Source organism: Chiloscyllium plagiosum, chromosome 4 (assembly GCF_004010195.1).
Source record: "Chiloscyllium plagiosum isolate BGI_BamShark_2017 chromosome 4, ASM401019v2, whole genome shotgun sequence".
Lineage (NCBI taxonomy): Eukaryota > Metazoa > Chordata > Chondrichthyes > Orectolobiformes > Hemiscylliidae > Chiloscyllium > Chiloscyllium plagiosum.
The window spans coordinates 70,517,319-70,539,803 of NC_057713.1; the positions used below are offsets into that span (position 1 = coordinate 70,517,319).

The 22,485-nt window shown below is 42.1% G+C and overlaps 1 protein-coding gene across 5 annotated transcripts in view; it reads left to right on the forward strand.

Moving 5' to 3' along the window:
- The window catches only part of si:dkey-122a22.2, a 218,872-nt gene that overhangs the window by 179,603 nt on the left and 16,784 nt on the right, over positions 1-22,485 (forward strand). For 2 of the 5 annotated variants that reach the window (XM_043688407.1, XM_043688409.1), the window contains one exon: positions 5,563-5,659. The exons of 1 other annotated variant lie outside the window; for it this stretch is intronic. In XM_043688407.1, the coding sequence (XP_043544342.1) occupies positions 5,563-5,659 (97 nt within the window). Of the gene's footprint in view, positions 1-5,562; positions 5,660-6,282; positions 6,357-7,857; positions 7,960-22,485 lie in introns of those variants that run through there. 2 more of the 5 variants (XM_043688408.1, XM_043688410.1) reach the window with 2 other exon arrangements.

A 22,485-nucleotide genomic window follows, 5' to 3' on the forward strand; every position in this document is an offset into this window, starting at 1 on the left:
CCACCAGTCCAAGTACATCGTTCCCAATATTCGGTGACTGGAAGTGAGCACAGTATTCCAGCTATGCCTGAACCAAATTTCTGTGGAACTCCAACATAACCTTACTTCTCCAATAAAAACTATATTTGTTATGATGTGGAGGTGCCGTTGTTGGACTGGGGCGGACAGTGTTAAAAAATCACACAACACCAGAGCTTCGAAAGCTTGTACTTCCAAATAAACCTGTTGGACTATAACGTGGTTTTGTGTGATTTTTAACTATATTTATTATGCTTTTGATTGACTTTTGTTGTTCTTTAAAACTTTCACACATCACTGGCCTACCACAAACCTTTGCCACATTATATGTTTATTTTTTCAATCTGATGCTGTTCTTGTCTACCATGATTAACATAATTGGCTTATCCCTAAAAGCATCCTTCTTTTACAATGGAATTTGTCTTTGCTGTGGGCCATGAATAATTTTCTGAAATACCCATCATTGTTCTTTGCTGCTAAACTCCTATTCCAAGCCGTTTCTGTCATAATTCCTTTGTAATTATCCTATTTAAGCTTAGCACAGTTGTTCCTGACCGCTGTTCCTCCCACTTAAACTGAATACTACATTCAACTACATTCTGCCACTGTTTTTGAGGGGATCTTTTACATCATTTATTAAACCTGCATTATTTAGAAATCACCAGTTCCAAAATAGCTTGATCCCTCTGTGGATCCACCATATATTCTTAGAGTCATAGAGATGTACAGATAGAAACAGACCCTTCGGTCCAACCCATCTATGTTGACCAGATATCCTAACCTAATCTAGTCCCAATTGCCAGCACTCGGCCCATATCCTCTAAACCCTTCCTATTCATGTACCCATCCAGATGCCTTTTAAATGTTGTTAATTGTACAGTCTCCACCACTTCCTCCAGCAGCTCATTCCATAATGCATGACCCTCTGCGTGAAAAAGTTGCTCCCCCCTCGGTCCCTTTTAAATTTTTCCCCTCTCATCCTAAACCTATGTCCTCTAGTTCTGGAACTGTCCCAGATACACTCTATGGATTTTTCCTCGTGATGTCCTCTGCCAAATTAATTATCCAATCTACATGAAGATTGATATTACCTATGATTAATGGACTTGCTATGTTTGGTACTCATTATGTCCAATTTATTGTTTCCCTGTGTTGGCTTGTATAGCTACTGTTTGGTAGCCTATACACCACTTCTACCAGTGTCTTCTTTCCCTTTGTCAGTGAACAGCTATTTATATTGTGAGCCTTGTTTAAAACTCCAAGAAGGAGCAGGCAGTTTTTTCCGGCAGTATTTACAGAGCAGGATTTGAAATATTTCTACAGCATTACATTTCCTCAATTCAGCAAAAAACCGGTCCATTTGAAGTCTGTACTGAGTTCACATGATCCTGCTGGGTTCAGGATTCCCACATTTGTGAATCACATCTCACCCGCTTTCTCCTGCCAGCAAGAATCTATGAAATGAAAGCTGTGTTTGCAGATATAGGAGCAGGCGACGGCCTTGTGATATTATTGCTGACTGTTAATCCCAAGACCTAGATTCGAATCCCACCACGGCAGATGGTGGATTTTTATTTCAGTAAAATGATTCAGTGTACTTTTAGCTACAGTGCAAACCTCTGTGAAAATGCAGGCTCAGTGAGGCTGATTCTTGATTAATGTTTGAGCTAACAGTCCTTTAAGACATTAAAAAAGGGAGAAACTTTCTCAGAAAGAATAGTGCAGAATACTGTTCCCAGTGTGAAGTCTTATTTTCTACTACATTTTACTGTTGGTGAAAATCCATCTGCTGGTGTAGATATATTTTTGTGAAATCAATGTCAGTGTTGCACATGATCAACAGAAAAACTAAGGATCTTATTACTTGTTATTCTTAATTCAAGCTCCTTTCCATTTTGCATCTGGGCGTATTTTTCATTTCTTTGCAGGATATGGCCTAGGCCAGCATTTAATACCCATCCCTAATTACCCTTGAAAAGATGGTGGTAAGCTGCTGTTTGAACAACTGTAGTCAGTGTGGTAAAGGTACACTTCCGTGCTGTTAGGGAGCAGAAGTAATTCCAGAATTTTGGTGCAGCGACAATAAAGGATCAGTGAGATAGCTCCAAGTCAAGATGTTGTGTGACTTAAAGGAGAACCTCCAGGCGTTGGTGCTCCTATGCATCTGCCCTTCTAGGTGATCGAGATCATGGGTTTGGAAGGTGCTGTAAAAAGATCTTTGGTGAGATGCTGCAGTGCATCTTTTCTGTGGTGCACACTACTACCTCTATGGTGCTAATGGTGAAGGGAATAAATGTTCAAGTTGGTGCCAGTTAATGGGCCATTCTGTTCTGAAGAGTGTTGAGCTTCTTGTGTGTTGATGGAGCTGCACTCATCTAGACAAGTGGGGAGCATCCCATCATACTCCTAAATTGTGCCTTGCAGATGGTGGACAGACTTTGAGGAGTCTGGAGGTGAGTTATTATTGCAGAATTCCTAGCTTTTATCTTGCTCTTTAAACTGAATTTTTGGTTCCTCTATGAAATTTTACTTGTCTGAAATGTTTGCCTTTGGAATAGTTACGTGATGCAAGGAGAATTCTGAAGTATTGTGTCTCAAGTGCAGTGAAGCCTTGATGGTGTTAAGTGAAAGAATTTGGGCATAAAACGATAATGTCATTTAGATAGAAAATTGACTGATCAATGTATTTGAATATTTCACATTGAAAATACCTTTTTTTAAAGAATCGAAAAGCTTGTGGTGGAACATAATTCTGGTAATTGTGTGTAAATCTGAACTGTTTTTGTTAGTGTTTTGTGGTGCAATCGCAAAGTTAATATTCAGAACAATATTTTCTGCATTTCATAAAAGAAATAGTAACTAATATTTCATTTTCCAAACAAAGCTAATCATTAAGAATAAGAATTCCATTTTTCCAAGGGTCTCAGATGAAAGGAGGATAGAGAAGGTTATGAAATTATTCCCTTTTTAAAATATTGCATTGTAATCTGAAGAGTTTCTGGCAAGAAATTTATATAAAACGAATGCAGGGAATTCTGGAGAAACTCAGCACATCTGGCAGCATCAGTGGAGAGCACCAACATGTCTCCTGCCCCATAAGAGGATCGAACATCCTGGACCACAACTACACAACTATCAAAGACGCCTATCACTTTATCTCCTGTTTAGATAGCAGAAAATCAAATCACAACGCTCTGTTCTGCCTCCCAGCTTACAAACAGAAGTTGAAACGGGAAGATCCTTCACATAAAGTAGTACAATGCTGGTCCAAGACAGCAGAACAGTGTCTCAGGAACTGCTTGGAAGCGATGGACCGGACTGTATTCAAGTACTCAGTGGAAAATCCAGGTGAATATGCCACCGCATCACAATTTCATTAGCAAATATGTGGAGGATTGCATGCCAACGAAGTCAATGTAGGTGTTCCCCAATTAGAAACCTTGAACGAACCGGGAAATCCACTCTGAAGACCAGGTGTGCAGCATTCAGGTCGAACAATCCAGACCTCTGCAGAAAATCCAGATATGACCTCTGCAAAGCTATCAGAGATGGCAAGAGGCAGTACTGACCAAATTAGAGGCCCAAACCAGCCATATGGATACCCGCTAGGCAATGCCAACTCAATGTAACAAGATACGAAATGAAGCAGAGCAAGATAGCAGACAAAAACATAACTCTCTCTGATGTGCTCAATGCTTCCTATGTTCGGTTCGAGCAGAATGCCAGTGGCGCAATGTCACCTACCCCTACAACTCCAGATGGACTTGTTCTCTCCATCACTGTTACAGACATCCGTTCGGTTTTCCTGAGAGTCAACCCAAGGAAAGCGACGGGCCCAGACGGGGACTGTGCACTTAGATCCGAAACGGACCAGCTGGGGGAGGTATTCACTGACATCTTCAACATCTCCCTCCTACAAGCCAAAATCCCCACCTGCTTCCAGAAGACCGCAATTATCCCAATCCCAAAGAAAGTACATGCAACGTACTTTTATGACTACCGCCCAGTGGCTGTGACCCCATAATCATGAAGTGCTTCGAGACGTTGGTCATGGCCTCCCAGTCTGCCTCGATCCCCTGCAATTTGCCTACTAGTGAAACAATAGCAGATACCATTTCCCAGCCTTGCACTCATCCCTGGAACATCTAGATAACAAGGACACCTATGTCAGACTCCTATTCATCGACGAAGCTTAGTTTAGAGTGGTGCTGGAAAAGCACAGCAGGTCAGGCAGCATCCGAGGAGCAGGAAAATCGACGTTTTGGGCAAAAGACCTCCTATCCATTGACGTCAGCTCTGCCTTCAATGCCATAATCCCTTGCAGATATCAAAACTCTGACACCTAGGTCCCGGCTCTGCCTTCTGGATCCTCAGCTTCCTGACCCATAGACTGCAATCAGTAAAGATAAACAACTGCACCTCCTCCACGATAACCCTCAACACTGGAGCCCCCCTAGAATGTGTTCTCAACTCCCTTCTGTACTCCCTGTACACCCACAACTATGTCACCAAATTCCGAACGAGTTTGTTGATGACAGCCATCCTACCATGGTGGGATGGCTATCAGACAACAATGAGTCAGAATATAGAAAGGAGATGGAGGGCTTAGTGTTGTGGTGCAGTAATAACAAGCTCTCTCTTAATGTCAGCAAAACAAAAAAACTGATCAAGGACGTCAGGAAGAAAGAAGGAGAACATGCCCCTGTCTACATCAACGGAGCCAAAGTTAAGAGAGTTGAGAGAATCAAGTTCCTACTGATAGTCTGTCCTGGTCTTCCCACATATATGCGACGGTCAAGAAGACACAACAACTCATCTTCCTCAGACGGCTTAGGAAATTCGGCATGTCCATAAAGACCTCACCAGCTTTTACTGAGGCACCATAAGAAACATACTATCTAGGTGCATAATTGCCTAGTATGGCAGCTGCTCTGCCCAGGATCGGAAGAAACTACAGAAGGTTGTGTGCATAGCCCAGCCAACTTCCCATTCATGAACTCCATTTATACTACTTGTTGCCACGGAAAGGCTACCAACATCATCAAAGACCCCTCCCACACTGGTGATGCTCCCCCGCAATCTCTTCTGTCAGACATAAGATACAACAGCTTGAATACAGACACACGAACAGGTTCAAGAACAGTGTCTCCCCAGCATTATTAGCCTGCTAAATGAATGCTCTAATTTCAAATCATGTTGATCTTGCTAATGTTAATCTTGCTTTGCACACCACCTGTGCAGTGTGACTTGTATGCCTCACTCTGTCTAAGCAGCCTATGATCTGTATGTCCTTGTTTGCTATGTTCTGCCTGTACTGCTTTTCAGTATACTTAGGTACACGTAACTACAATAAATCAAATCAAATCAAAATGGAGTTAATGTTTCGAGTCTGGCATGACTGTTCTTCAGTTCAGAACTTGGACTCACCAGATCTGCTGACTTTCTCGAGCATTCCACCACCCACAGTATTTTACTTTTGTAAGCTATTTATGTATCCTTATTGGAGAAGCTTCACCTTTATATTGTTCAATTCTTGTTTATTAGAGACATTCTGAAATTTAAACCGCTGTCCAACGCAATTACTATAACAGTAATCACTGGAGATTACTATGATGAACAGCTTCCTGAACATTTGAATAAGGTAAGGGCTACATTGTAATGAATCGTTGGTGCTCCGGTTTCCTCCCACAGTCCAAAAAATGTGCAGGTTAGGTGAATTGGCCATGCTAAATTGCCCGTAGTGTTAGGTGAAGGGGTAAATGTAAGGGAATGGGTCTGGGTGGGTTGCTCTTCGGAGGGTCGGTGTGGACTTGTTGGGCCGAAGGCCCTGGTTCCACACTAAGTAATCTAATCTAATCAATCCTTTTAACCTGCTGAAGATCAGAAAAACTATTTGAATTCAGGGTAGAAGTCCGTTTGGACTTGTGTAATAATTTATATGTTTATGCAATACTTCATACAACAGCAAATAAGTGGCAGGGTTGTAAGGCAATAGTCTCATTAAAGGATGATGTGGTGATCTGAATTTATTAAGAGTATTGTAGTGATTGGAACAAGATCAGCCAGGTGGACCTCTCAGAATATAAATTCTCTGATTGGGGCTGTTAACCTGGTCCAAACAAGGAATCCTGGCTGACAGATATAAACAGGAGGGTCAGGCTTCTGTTCACTTCAGGAGTCGGCTCTGAGCTAGCTGGGTCAGTGTCGTGTGCTATGCACATGTAAATAAAGGGTGAATGAGTGATGGTATATTGGCTTTCATAGAGTTATTTCAGTGGCGACAAGAGGAAAACGCGCCCCTGAAGCGATTTGCTCGCAACAATTGCCATTGAGTTGGGGTAAGTATTTCTGGAAACATGCTGCTATTTGGGAAGGTTGACTAGTTCGATCCTGCCGTCGAAGACCAGGCCCAGTACGTGGAAAGAATGCATTATTTTTAGCAGCAAATTACATTGTGGCAGATAAAAGTAATAAATAATTCTCCTGACTGCTTGTGGATCCACAGCTTTTTCAGTTATTAAAACCCTAATTTACTGTAAGTGGCTGGATATTCAAAGCTTTCAAGAATTGATGGATTTAGCCGAGGATTATTACAACCCCAAGCCACATCTAATTCTGAAACTATTGGTTTTACTTGGCAGTTTGAGAACCAGGAAATCCATATTGTGATTTTTGCTGAGGTTAAGACGACTGCCAGAGGTATGTGTTTAACCCACATGAGATGCTGAGAGACTTGTTGTAGAATTAATGATGTGACCATGCAAAAGCATCTAATAACTGAAGCCGAGCTGGACTTCAAACGGGCAGTGCAACTGGCTTTGTCATTCGAAAATGCTGCAAGTGGAGCATCTGAGTTACAGATTATTCTGATGAATGGGGACACCCTCACCAGACTGACTGAGCTTGGGGATCACTACTTGAGTGAAGGCAATTACTTAGCTTTACTCAGGACATATCCTGAACAGAGGGACTTTAGGTCAGCCCACGCCAAACCCAAAACAAACTGAAGCCTTGGCCAAATGATTAATCTTTTCTCAAGGATCTGTGCAGGCAGGCCATTGTAGTTGCTGGCAGTTAGCAGACTTGAAACAGCAAAAGAGTCCCACCAAACTTAAATTGAGTAAAATAACTCATAGGCTGGTACCCAGGAGACTGCACATCCTGGAAAGTCCACCTCCAACTGGTTTGAAACAGTTAAGATTACTCAGCAATATCCAAATCAAACCATTCAAAATAAACATCTGTTTATTTGGTCACCCAGTTCTAATAGAGGTTGATATTGTATCAGTGATTGCAGAACCAGTCTTTACCAAGATTCATTCTCCAATCCTTAAGTGTGCGCAAGACTTTGGCCAGCCTGTGAATCTATACCGAGGAACTACTGCAGGTTAAGGGACAACTTCAGTTCCAGTGCCTTATGAGAAGCAGCTGGTTCAATTACCACTGATTGTAGTAAATGGCTCAGGCCCAGTCTTAGAGTGAAATTGGTTGAGAAAGGTTCAACTTGATTGGCTCAACATTCTTCAATTTAAAAATGGCTGCCTGACTGAGTCCCAGTTAAATATGCAGAAGATTTTCAGAAAGGTCTTGGGACTATGAAAGGGACTAAGATTACCTTACATGTTGATCAAGAACCAGTTCCACTATTCTGCAAGGTCTGCCTGGTGCTATTTGCCACACAGTCAAAAGTAGAGGCAGAAATCAGGAAGCTGGAAAGTGATGGAAACATCAAATGTAATAGTTTGCAGAATGGACAGCACCAGTCACACCATCTGTGAAGCCAACAAGTTGGTTTGCCTTTTTGTGGATTTCAAACACATTGTAAATTGTGTTTTGCAGCTCTCCATAGAGGACTTGTACGCAAAACTGGCTGCCCTTCATAAAGCTGGATATGAGCCAAGCACACTTGCAGTTTCGAATAGATGAGGATTCCCAGAAGTACGCTACAATTAATACCCAGAAGAGTTTGTACTAATATACAATATACTTCCTTTTGGGTTATCATCAGCCTGTACCATTTTTCAGTAGATGATTGAGAATATTTTACAAGCTCTACCCCAGTTCACCATTTATCTGGATGACATGCTAATAACTGGGAAGGCTAATCAAGTGCATTGAGAGAACTTGGACATGGTGCTTAAGTATTTCTCCAAAGTGCGTGTCTGCCTTGGAAGGGACAAATGTGTGTTCTAGGCACCTCAAGTGGGCTACAGAGTCGACAAGACCAGGTTACATCTGTTGGAAGACAAAGTAAGTTGGAAGACAAAGGTGCCCCAGCTCTCATGTCTGAACTGGAGCTTAGGTCTTCCCTTGGGTTGGTGAATTATTACAGAAAATTCATACGTAACCAAGCATCCATCCTGGCACCCTTACACAAGGAATTGAAAAAGGATCGGTCTTGTAATTGGTCCCATAGTCGAGATGTAGACTTTAAGGAAGTGAAAAAGCAGTTAATGTGCCAAGGTCTTGGCACATTACGATCGCATACGATCTCAACGGAGATGAACACCCAACAGCATATGCTTCCCAGACTTTGGCAAATGTCAAACAAAGATATGCCCAGAAAAGGAAGGTTTGGCGGTCATCTTCAGTGAGAAAGTTCCATTAATACTTTTATGGAAGTAAATATATAATAGTAATGGACCACAAACCCTGCTAGGGCTATGTAAAGAGGATATGGTCATGCAGCCACAAGAGAGTCTGCTTTGGTTTTAAACTTTATGGCTACCCTTCCGGCCACCACTGACAATATCAGACTGTGGACACAAAAAAGATCCTGTCTTGGTGTTATGCAGTGAATAGAGTAATTGTGGTTTGGGAGAAAGGAAGTTAGAATTTGGTGTTTGTAAAATTGTAAAAAGTCGGTAGGGACGGGGGGTGGGCAAAGGGATGGTTTCTTTAAAAGATTATGCTTTTTTTCAGTGCTTAGAGTTAAAATAGATGTCCATGAGCAGCTTTAAGTTTGCAGGATCAGGGAGCACCTGAAGTGAAACGTTTGTCTTGAAAGGCCATGCCGTTAGCAAGCCAACCAGCAGTTTTTTTTAATCAAGACAGCAAGTTTTGAATTTAACTCATCAGTTTGAACCAAGCACCTAGATATCATAAACCTACTAAATTTAAATATGATGGCTTTCACAACATAGGACTAATCCTATTGTAAGAAATTTTTGTCATCAAGAGTATAAAAGGACGGGACAGTTAGACAAAGACCCCAGAGTTAACTGTCATCTGCCAGAGATAAGAGTCCTTAACTCTAGAGAGACCAATTGACTCTCTCAGCCACCTGTATATGACAGCAAGCATCATAGAACAGTACAGGACAGAACAGGCCCCTCAACCTTCAATGTTGTGCCAGTTTTTTACCCTGCTCTAAGATCAGACTAACGTAGAGACCCTTCATTGTACTATTTTCCATGTGCCTATCCAAGTGTCCATTCCACATACCCACCACACTCTCTGTAAAGAACCTACCTCTAACATCTCCCTTAAAAACCTTCCTTCAATTACCTTACAATTATGCCCCCGAGTGATAGACATTTCCACAATGGGAAATTGTCTGTGGCTATCCACTTTATCTATGCCTCTCAACATCTTGTCCACCTGTGTCAAGTCACCTTTCATCCTCATTGCTCCATTGAGAAAAGCCCTAGCTCCCTCAACCTTTCTTCATAAGACATGCCCTCCTGTCCAGGCAGCATCCTGGTAAATCTCCTCTGCACTCTCTCTAAAGCTTCCACATCTTTCCTGTAATGAAACAACCAGAACGGAACACAATATTCCAAGTGTGGTCTAGCGAGCGTTCTGTAGAGCTGCAGCATAAACTCAATCCCCTTGCTAATGAAAGCCAACACACCAATACGCCTTCTTAAAAACCCTATCAACTTGGGTGGCAACTTTGAGGGATCTACGGACATGGACCCCAAGATCCCACTGTTCCTCTTCACTGCCAGGTATTCTGCCTTTAACCCTGTATTCTGCATTCAAATTCAACCTTCCAAAGTGCACAACTTCACACTTTTCCAGGTTGAACTCAATCTGCCACTTATCAGCCCAGTTCTGCAACCTGTCAATGTCCTATTGCAACCTACAATAGTCCTCCACACTATTCACAACTCCACCAAACATTGTTTTGTCGGCAAACATACTAGCCCACCCTTCCACTTCCTCATCCAAATCATTATAAAGATCACAAAGAGCAGAGGTCCCAGAACTGATCCCTGTGGACACCACTGGTCACCGAGCTCTAGGCTGAATACTTTCCATTTACCATCACCCTCTATTTTCTATGGGCCAGCCAATTCTGTATCCAGACAGACAAATTTCTCTGCATCCCATGCCTCCTTACTTTCTGCATGAGCATGGGGAACCTTATCAGATTCCTTGTAAAATCCATGTACACCACATCCACTGCACTGCCTTCATCAATGTTTTGTCACATCCTCAAAGAATTCAATCAGGTTTGTGAGGTAGGACCTGCCACTCTCAAAGCCATGCTGACTAACTTTAATTATACTATGATTTTCTAAATAATTATAAATCCTGTCTCTCAGGATCCTCTCCAATACTTTGCCCACCACTGACATAAGACTGACTGGTGTGTAATTCACAGGGTTATCCCTTTTCCCTTTCTTGAACAAGGGAGTAGCATTTGCCACCCTCTAATCATCTGTCACTACTCCAGTGGACAGTGAGGACACAAAGATCATCACCAAAGGTGCAGCAATCTCTTCCCATCAGACCCAGGGGATTTATCTGTCATTATGCATTTCATAATTTTCAGCACATCCTCCTCCCTAACATTAACCTTTCTAGCTTATCAGTCTGTTTCACACAGTCCTCACTCGTGTTGAGGTCCCTCTCAGTAGTCAATACTAAAGGAAATCCCCTACTTCCGACTCCAGGCACAAGTTCCTTCCATTATCCCTGATTGGCCTTCCCCTCTCACTGGCCATCCTCTTGTTCCTCACATAACTGTAGAATGCCTTGGGGGTTTTCCTTAATCCTACCCGTTAAAGCTTTAAAGACAGAAAAAGGCATTGCAGACATAAGAATCAGAGGATTTTTTCCTGACAGAAGAACGACAGAGGAGGCACAGAAATGACAGAGAAGACATGCACATAATTAGATTCTTGTTTTATTTGGGAATAGTTAGCTATTAGAAGGGCTTTTTTCCATTGGTTAATAGTTTAGTTCATTTGTTCACTGGTGGAGTTAGATAAATGAATTGTTAATTGTTGATTTTAATGTGAGTGTCTTGTTTAATTGCTAGAAGTTGCTGAAAAGCAGGGCGAGGCGCTCCCCTTCGGATATTTTGGTTTTCATTCTCAGAGGGGATCAATGTATGTTTTATAATACTGGTGGTGATGGGGGAAACAAAATGGCCATCACAACCAGAATATCCAGACCTAGTGAGACTAGATCATCATTGATGACGGCATATTGTTATACGGAGCAAGGATAATTGACCCGAGCAAAGATTGCCGCCAGATACTTGATGAACTCCACCAAGCATTTCCAAATTAAGATGTTAGTGATGTCTAGTGGCCAGGATTGGATGCTGACATAGCCGCTTTGGTGGGGCAATGCCCATAGTGCCGGTAAAGACAATCCTTACCACCAGCAACTCCCCACATTTATAGAATGGCCGGGTAAACCATGGATTTTGTTACACGTTGACTGTCATGGGCTCTATGTTTTTAGTCATTGTGGATGCCCACTCAAAGAAATTGCACATGCACGGAGTTCATTCGTCAAACTTAAGGACGTTGATTGAAAAGTTGCAAGTGACTTTTTCAGTACATGGACTCCCAGAGGTGTTTATCACAGACATTGGGCAATCATTTACCAGTAGGGAATTTGAGTATATCCTAAAGTCAAATGACATTTGGCATGGAAGGATAGCTCTATACCATCCATGGTTCAATGGTCTGACGGAAAGAGCTGAAGGCAGGCTTAAAGAAGCAGCCTACAACTTCACTTGATACCAAAATGTCCCAGTTTGTGTTTGATTATAGGATCACCCCTCATGCAACTATAGGGACAGTTCCAGCAGAGTTGCTAATGGGGAGAAGACACCACACCAGGTTAAATCTGATTTTCACAGACTTTGGAAAAGGTACAGGGTTGAAACAACATCAGGAACACTAATACTGGATATACAACTCTAAGCGAGTGAGACAGTTTAATTCAGAGGATGAAGTTTAGCGTCGAAACCTCGAACCAGGGGCATGAGTAAGAGACATAGAACATAAAACATTACAGTACAGTACAGGCCCTTCAGCCTTCGATGTTGCGCCAATCTGTCATACCAATCTGAAGCCCATCTAACCTACACTATTTAAGAGACATAGAACATAAAACATTACAGTACAGTACAGGCCCTTCAGCCTTCGATGTTGCGCCAATCTGTCATCTGAAGCCCATCTAACCTACACTATTCCATGTACATTCATATGCCTGTCCAATGACGACTTAAATGTACTTAAAGTTGGCGAATCTACTACCATTGCAGGCAAAGCATTCTCTTACTACTCTCTGAGTAAAGAAACTACCTCTGACATCTGTCCTATATCTATCACCCTTCAATTTAAAACTATGCCCCCTCATGCTCGCCATCACCATTCTTGGAAAAAGGCTCTCCCTGTCCACCCTATCTAACCCTCTGATTATCTTATATGTCTCTAGACCATCTTACATGGTCAAGATGAGGCCAGGTCCCGTGATGTACAATGTTCAGGTTGGAGAGGTGGTCCTGAATGAGCATGTGGACCAAATGAAGGCTGTAATCTTGCAAATTTGGCAGGAGCAAAACATATCCGATCCATCAAACCATCCAGCAAGGCTGTCAGAACCTGTGAGTTCACCCCTCTGCCTAGTCGAAGAAACCTCGGAGTCTGAGATGGATATGACAGATATCACAGTCTTGATGTCATTACAGCCTGAAGATTCATTTTGGCCGAGATGCCGTGGGCGTGAGAGGTAGACTACAAGGCAGTATCCGAAGCGGAGTCAGAGGAACCAGACCTTGTGTGAAAATGCTCTGGGGAAACTATAGGGAAAAGAATAGGCCTCCTTAGAGGGGTAGAGATGTAGTGATTGGAATGAGATCAGCCAGGTGAACCTCATCGAATAAGTTCCTCGATTGGAGATGTTAACCTTGTTCAAGTTTGTCCAACCTTTCCTCATCACTTATACCAAACCAAGCACTGTCCTGGAAAAGCTTTTATCTATCCTCGACAAAGCCTCTACATCCTTTCGGTGGTATAATGATAAGAATGTGACCAGTCTAAATTCTATACAGCTGCAACATGACTGGCCAGTTTTCATATTCTTTATTCCAACCAGTGAAGGCAAGCATGCCATTTGTCTTCTCAACCACCTTATCCATTAGTGTTGCCTCTTACAGGTCACTGTGAACCTGTACATTTAGATCCTTCTGTAGGTTAATGCTTCTAATGGTTCTGCCATTTACTGTATACTTCCTTCATGCATTAACCCTTCCAAAATGCATTATCTTACATTTATCCAGATTAAATTCATCTGCTGGTTCTTTGCCCAAGTCTCAAGCCCATCTATTTCTTGCTGTATCATCTGGCAATCCTCCTATCCACAGGCTCCTTCAATCTTTGTGTCATCTGCAAACTTACTAATCAAGACCACTTGTATTCTCCTTCAAGTCATTCATATAACAACAGATGTACAAGCACTGATCCCTGCAGAACATCAGTATCTACAGATCTCCAGTCAGAAAAACAGCCAGCCACTGTTGCTTTCTGTCTTCTTTGAGGAGAAAGAAGAAGGGCCTGTGCCCGAAACGTCGAATCTCCTGTTCCCTGGATGCTGCCTGACCTGCTGTGCTGTTCCAGCAATAAAGTTTCAACTTCTGTCTTCTTTGACCAAGCCAGTTCTGCATCCATCTTACCAGCTCACCATGGATCCCATGTGATTCACTTTCTGTATCAGCCTGCCATGAAGGATCTTGTCAAAGGCCTAGCTGAAGTCCATGTAGACAACACCCATCGCCCCAGCCTCAATCGATTTTGTCACTTCCTCCAAAAACTCAATCAAACTTGTGAGCCACAGCCTTCCCTGCACCAAGCCATGCTGCCGATCACTAACAAGTTCATATTTTTCAAAATTTGAACATATCCTGCCCCGAAGAACCTTCTTCAATAATTTCCTCATTGCTGACTCACTGGTGTTTAATTTCCCAGATTATCCCTGATGTCCTTCTTAAACAAAAGAGCGACATTGGGTATTTTCCTTGTGGACCTCTCCTGTGACTAAAGAGGATACAAATTTTTCATACAAGGCCTCAGCATTCTGGCATACATCCCATCAGGTCCTGGGGGCTTGTCTACCGTAATGCTTTTCAAAACACCCAACATCTCCACATTTTCTATCAACATGTCCTAGAATGTCAGCATCTTCCCTCTGTAGACTGACTTATCCACCATGTCCTTCTCCTTTGTGAATACCAATGCAATATATTAATTAAGGACCTCCCCCACTTTACCGGCCCACACATAAATTCCCTTCTTTATCCTTTAGTGGACCTACACTTTCCAAACTACCTTTTTGATCCTTGCATATGTATAAAACACCAAAGGAATATTCCTTAATCCTATTTGCCAAGGACATTTTATGGCCCCTTTTAGCCCTTCTAACTCCTTATTCTTTCCTGCTTTCTTTATGTTCAATGGCTCTGTCAGTCTTCTGTTTTCTAAACCTTATAAATGCCTCCTTTTTTGTTTTGACTAAGCTCACAATTTCTCATCATCCAAGGGTCCTGAATTTTGTCATCGTTATCCTTCACTTTCACAGAAACATGCTATTCCTGAACGCTAATCAACTGGCCTTTAAATGATTCCCATGTGCCAGATGTGGATTTACCCTCAAAACAGCTACCCACAATCTACATTCCCCAGTTTCTACCTAATATTGTGGTTGTTAGGCATCCCCCAATTTAGTACTTTCATCTGAGGACTACTCTTATCCTTATCCATAAGTAATTTAAAACTTAAGGAATTATGGCCACTGTAACTTCAATCACCTGGCAGGTTTGTTCCCACTATTAGGTTGAGTATGGCCTCATCCCTATTTTGAGTATTTACATAATCCTTCAAGAAACCTTCAGGGGACTTAACAAATTCCCCCCATCCAGAAATGGAGTTCCAGTCAATAGAAGGGAAGCTATGGTCACCCACCATAATAATCTTGTGGTTTTTACATTTTTTCATAATCTGTCCACATTTCTATTTCACTATCACTTGCTGACTGTTAAGAGACTTGGGGTACAACCCCATCAAAGTAATTGCCCTCCTCCTATTATTTGAGTTCCACCCATATGGCCTTGCTGGATGTGCACTCAGTGCAGCTTCTATATTCTCGTTACTCATTTACTAAACTCCCCAACCTTTTGTACACCCCTTTCAATTCTCACCTAAACCGTGGAATGTTGAGCTGCCTGCCTTTTACCTTTCTCATCAAAATCTCTGTAATATTTAGATCATAGTTATATGTGCTATTCCAAGCTCTAAGTTCATCTGTCTTACCTGTCATTCTCCTCCCATTAAAACAAATACACTTTAGTCTGCCAGTTTCACCATGTTCAATAATCTCCTTCTCTGTTCTTCCTCTTCGCCTTAACTCGTGTCTAACTCCTTCTCAGTCATTTCACTTGGGGACCTATTGCGCTGCTTCCCAATCCCCTTTTAGGATATTGGAGCCCCTCCAGTTTAGGAGCAACCTCTCCTTCTTTTACAGGTCCTGCCTGCCCTGGAAGATATCTCAATGATCCACATACCTGAAGTTGAAACTTTATTGCTGGAACAGCACAGCAGGTCAGGCAGCATCCAGGGAACAGGAGATTCGACGTTTCGGGCACAGGCCCTTCTTCTCATTCCTGAAGAAGGGCCTGTGCCCGAAACGTCGAATCTCCTGTTCCCTGGATGCTGCCTGACCTGCTGTGCTGTTCCAGCAATAAAGTTTCAACTTTGATCTCCAGCATCTGCAGACCTCACTTTCTCCTCCACATACCTGAAGCCCTCCCTCCTATACCAGCGCTTTAGCCATGCGTTTTTCTGTACTATCTTCATATTCTGAACCTCATTGGACATGGCCCAGGGAGTAATCCTGAGATTACAGCCCTAAAAGTCCCTCTTTTTAACTTATGACCTAACTCCTTAAAATCCCTTTGCAGGATCTTGTCACACTTCTGCCAATGTAGTGCGCACTGATATATAACATGACTTCTGGTTACTTGTACCCCCTTTTGAGAATGTCCTACACCCACTCTTGACATCCCTAACCCTGGCACCGGGAGGCAACACACCATCCTGGAGTGTCTTTTGTGGCCACAGGAACATCTGTCTGTACCCCTGACTGTGGAGTCCCTTGTTACTACTGCTATCCTGCACTTTGATTCCCCTTGGTGTACAACAGAGCCACCTGTGGTGCCACTGCTCCTGTTATTATCCTTTTTTAGGCCATCCATGCACATGCACACACACACTCTCACACAACCACACCCGCACACACCCAAAACAGTTTACGTGTTAAAGCAGTGAATAGCCTGAACAATGGCTGTGACCATGTCTCTAAAACTTCTATTGCTAACACTCATTTCCGACATTCCACAGGAGAAACATACTACCCCACTGACTGCCACTTTTAACCTCTAGCAACCATGTAATTAAGAATCAATTTATATTAAATTAATTTACAGCTAACTAAATGGTCCCTAGTGTTAAATTCTCACTAAAAAATGCAAAGGCACTTCTGTAAACAGTTTCAGTTCTACTCTAAATTCCAGTACTGTTCTAGTATTCCACCAGCTTAAATTCCACTACTTATTGGTTTGAATTGGTTAATAAAAATTGATGTCATAAACTGCAACCCCCAAGATATACCCCGTGTAATGGATTAAAGCAAGATTGCTCCTTGAAACTAGGCTTGAAATGTCCAGGCTCTGGTTCCAGTTCCTGGCTACTATCAAGGTAAGGGCTGCTACTCAAAACAAGCAGTCATAGTAACTGTGCTGACATCTCCCAAAATCCTCGTTGGTCACTTCTCACCAGTGTCCTCTGTTGGATGCTGTTCCTCCTGTTGAGCACCTGGTCCTCCGCTTGTCAATCATATAACAGAGTCTAAACAAAAAATTATAAATTATAAGTTCAACTTAAAACCATGAGCAGAAAGCAAAATAAGGGGTGCTTAGATTATCAGCGAGAAAGAGAGCTGTGTGCAGTGATTAAGACTTCCTACATCATTAAAAATTCAAAATTGAAAATCACACAACACCAGGCTATAGTCTAAGAGGTTTATTTGAAAGCACTAGCTTTTTGAGTGCTGCTCCTTCATTAGGTAGCTGACAACTACCTGATGAAGGAACAGCGCTCCAAAAGCTAGTGCTTCCAAATAAACCAGTTGGACTATAACCTGGTGTTGTGTGACTTTTAACTTTGTCCACCCCAGTCCAACACCGGCACCTCCACATCATTAAAAACTCAGTTACACTTGTACAGAGAAGATGCAACATTTTCTGGACGTGAAGTGGGCAAGTACTGCAACTTTCAATCCTTTAATGTATTTCAATGCTAAGTTTTCAGTGATGGTGAGCCCTTCGAAGGAGCAGGGCAATAAGGCAGCAACTTCCTGATTCCTACCTTTTACTGTGCATGTGTAGATACTCAAATTCCCTGTCATTTTTTTAATAAACTTCTATCTTCACCCTTGTTCTTAACACCAAATCTAGGATATTGTTTTATTTAAATCGTGTATGCATTTCACCATAATTTGTTGAATCTTGCTGTTTTTAAATTATCTGCTGTTTCTGTCCAAAAAAATGACAGTAAAGTGCATCCTACAAAACAAATTTATTGACTGGCAAGGGTTTGGCATGATTTGAGAGTGTACCCTTTCTGATATGCAGAACTAAAGCCAATCGATTATGTAGATTTTCCCTTTTGACACCACCTAAGGAATCTGCTCGTACTACTTCCCTAGGCAGTGCATTCCATATCCTAACAACCCTGAGTAAATTCTCAAATCAGCTGGCTTCAAAGAACTGTGTCCCAGGCTGCTGCAGGAGGTAAGGCAGAAAATTGTTGGGGCTCTGATCCAATTTGTTAATTCCTCTGAGTCTGAATCAACATTACCCACAAGTTCTCTGGCCACTCCATCTGCCTAGCCAATTTTTCAAATGAAATAAAGAAGGCTTCGACATCTTTCTCATAAAAATGTGGCAATGTTTTAACATATTTGTTTTTTTCACTACCTTCTCTCTTCATCTCCATCCTGTTAACTTGTTGGGCCTGACTAATTCACAACTTCTGAAGTTCAAATTCTCTTTCTCTTCACTCTCTCATTGCTCGGCTAAGAACCTACTCTCCCTTTCTTTCTGCTCTCTCTCTCTCTCTTTCTTCTCGTGTCTTTCTCTCTCTCCTTTTTGGTCTCTTTCTCTCCTTTTCTCTCTGTCCCTTTTCTCTCATGTCTGCTCTGTCCCTTTCTTTATCTTCTGACCCCCACTTTCCTCAGTTGTAATTTAGGTTTTTCTTATTCTACTGTACTTGCATGTTTTTCTGACACACCTAAGTGCTTGACTAACTCCCTTGCAATTTCAGCTTTGCTTTTGTCCCTGGTTAAACCCAATTCTAACCCCTTTGCTAATTCTAAAATTATGGCCTTTTTCTGTCTTTTTAAACTTTCTTGGCAAATTTGGGAATCATCTTCAAATCCCAGAGCCTCTTCAGCAATCTTAAGAGCCATTTCTCTCCTTTTAATTTAACCACTGACAAGTAACTGAAATTAAATAAATTATCTCACCTACGATTTATTTAATGACCTAGGACAGTAATCGGCAAGTGTTTAAATCTGCTGGCTCTTTCATACCCTAAATCTGTTCAAATCTGTCCAAATCTCAGACTGGATCTGTCTAAACCTGTCCAAATCATGGACCCAAGCCCCCCCAACTGTTATGACACGCCAATGAACCTTTCTGCTAATTAAACCAAACACATAGAAAAGCTTACCACGCCTTGTAATTTGTTAAAATATGAGTGACAGAGAACTCTCATATTCTTCCACTATTTAAAGAAAATGATATCAATTTATTCCTTAACTCTAAAAGTGAACACTAAACGACATTCTATAACAATATACTGTTCTAACAAAACATGTGTTAAAATGGCATCAACTTAATTTCAAAACCACACAGAGGCTGTCATCTTCAGTTTCTGTCTTCTTTTGGCTGAAGATCTCACTGGGTCGTCTTTCTTTTTTCTGTGAAGACATTTTGTATGAAAATGTACCTCTGATAGAGAGTGTTTTGGAATTGCAGTCTCTCTCGAAGGCACTCTCTGTCGAATGTTCAAAATGCCTGCTTTTTTAACACCGCAAACATTGGACTGTCTCATTGGTTTGAGTTTGATAAAAACAATGATTTCTAACTCAATTGTGTTTTAGTATCCTGGGACATAAATTAAACTGGTTAAATTTGAATTGTCAAAATAGCAATCAATTCAGATATCTATTACACAGCCAAATGTTACATATTTTCAATTTTCCATTACACTCTGAGACTGCTAGCTAGTCATATAACAGGTGCAGTCAAGCTCTCAGTGCAAAACAACATTCTCTCTCTCTTAAACGTACAGTACACTCCTTCAACTTCATAACAATGGTTGTGGGTCGCAGAAAAGTATTGATAGGTTAATCTGATGGGCAGACCAGTGTCAGATGGTATTTAACCCCTATTAAGCACTTTGGAAGAAGAAATAAAATTTTATGGATGGCAGGAAACTGGGTCGCTTAGAGGAACAGAGGGATCTTGGGGTAATTATTTACAAATCCCTGAAGTCAGCAGGGACAAATAGACATTATAAATAGGAATAATTAAGAAGGTATTTGAGATAGTTGCTTTCATCAGTCGTGGCATAGAGTATAACAGCAAAGAGGTAATGTTGGAGGTATACAGAGAGGTAGTCATGCCACAACTGGAGTATTGTGTGGTCAACCCACTACAGAAGGATGCAGTAGCACCAAAGAGGGTACAGAGAGAATTGACCATTGTCTGGGATGGAGGAATTGAGTTATAACGAGAGACAAGATAGGCTTGGACTGTTTTCTTTAGAACAGCAAAGGCTGAAGGGTGATATGATTGAGGTGTATAAGGTTATGAAGGGAATGGACAGGATGAATAGAGAGCAGCAATTCCCTTTGGTTGAGGGGTCACTCATGAAGGGCATTGGTTTAGGCTAAGGGACAGGAGATTCAGAGGCAATTTGGGATAAAACTTTTCTCAATTACAGCGTGTTGGGAATCTGGAATACGCTACCTGGGAAGGTAGTGGAGGCTAGAAAAAACACAACCTTTAAAAAATATTCGGACGAGTATTTCAAATATCGTAACATACAAGGATATGGTACAAGTGCAGGAAATTGGGTGAGGTAGTTGGTTAGCTCGCTAAGCTGCTAGTTTATTGTGCAGATGTTTCATCAGTGTGACTTCCGTGAAGCGCTGTTGTTCTATCATGCTTGATTTTTAGGTGGTCCAATCTGTTGGGGTGAGTTTCGCTTCCAGGTCTTCTCAGCAGCCATTTTTAAACTGGGTCTATCTCGATGTCAAAAAGTATGGCACTGGAAAAGCATAGCCAGTCAGGCAGCATCCGAGGAACAGGAGAATTGATGTTTCGAGCATAAGCTCTTCATCAGGAATGTAGGAGGGGGGTTGCCCAAGTGGGCTGAGAAATAAATGAGGGGGCTGTGGTAATGCTAGGGGGAAGATAGTTGGGAATGTGATAGGTAGATGAAGGTCGGGGGTGATGGTGATAGGTTGGAGCGGAGGGTGAAGCGAATAGGTGGGAATGAAGACGGACAGATAGGGTGGTGCGGAGTTGGAGCGTTGGATCTGGGATAAGGTGGGGGGAGGAAAGTTGAGGAAACTGGTGAAATTGACATTGATCCCTTGTGTTTGGAGGATCCCAACGCGGAAGATGGGGCGTTCTTCCTCGAGGTGTCGGGTGTCACCTCTAAACCTTCTTCTCTCCAACAAAAACAATTATGTTCCCTCAGACTTTCCTCGTAAGAACTTCCTTCCATACTAGGCAACATCTTAGTAAATCTCCTCTGCAGCCTTTCCAAAGTTTCCACATCCTTCCTATAATGTGGTGACCAGAACTGCACGCAATACACCAGTTGTGGCCGCACCAGTGTCTTCTACAGCTGAAGCATGACCTCGTGACTCCGAAACTCAATTCCCCTACCAATAAACACAAAAACACCATATGCCTTCTTAACAATCCTATCAATCTGGGTGGCAACTTTCAGGGATTTATGCACTAGATACCAAGATCTCTCTGTTCATCTCCACTGCCAAGAATTTTACCATTAGCGCAGTACTCTGCATTCCTGTTACTTCTTAAAGTGAACTATCTCACATTTGTCTGCATTAGACTCCATTTGCTACTTCTCAGTCCAGCTCTGCATCTTATCTATGACCCTGTGCAACCCACCACATCCTTCAACACTGTCCACAACTCTGCCTACCTTAGTGTCATCTACAAGTTTACAAACACACCCTGCTATGCCCATTTATAAAAATGACAACAGCAGTGTCCCCAGAACAGATCCTTGCAGCACACCACAAAGTAATTGAGCTCCAGGATGAACATTTCCCATCAACCACGACCAGGTCTTCTGATCCAAACTGCTAAATCACCATCAATCCTGAAACTTCATATTTTGTGCAATAACCTACCATGTGGAACTTTATCAAATGCCTTACTGAAGTCCATAGACACCACATCAACCGGCTTACCTTCATCCACCTGTTTTGTCACCTTGAAGAACTCAATAAGTTTAGTGAGGCACAACCTACCCTTCACAAAACCATGTTAGCGCTCCCTAATCAAATTATTCCTCTCCAAATGATTATAAATCCTGTCTCTTATAACCTTTTCCAACACCTTACCCACAACCAAAGTAAGGCGCACTGGCCTATAATTACCTGGGTTGTCCCGATTCACCTTAAACAAGGGAACAACATTTGCTATCCTCCAGTCTTCTGACACTACCCCTGTCCACAATGATGGCATAAAGATTGAAGCCAAAGGCTCTGCAGTCTCCCCCCTGGCTTCCCAGAGAATCAGAGGATTAATCCCATCCAGCCCTGGGGTCATATCTATTTTCAGATCTTCCAAAATTGCTAAAACCTTGTCCACCTCAATCCCATCTAATCTTGTAGTCTGTATCTCCGTATTCTCACTAACATTGCCCTTTTCTAATGTGAATGCTGACGAAAAGTATTCATTGTGGGCGGCATGGTGGCACTGTGGTTAGCACTGCTGCCTCACAGTGCCAGAGACCCGAGTTCAATTCCCGCCTCAGGTGACTGTGTGGAGTTTGCACATTCTCCCCGTGTCTGCGTGGGTTTCCTCCGGGTGCTCCGGTTTCCTCCCACAGTCCAAAG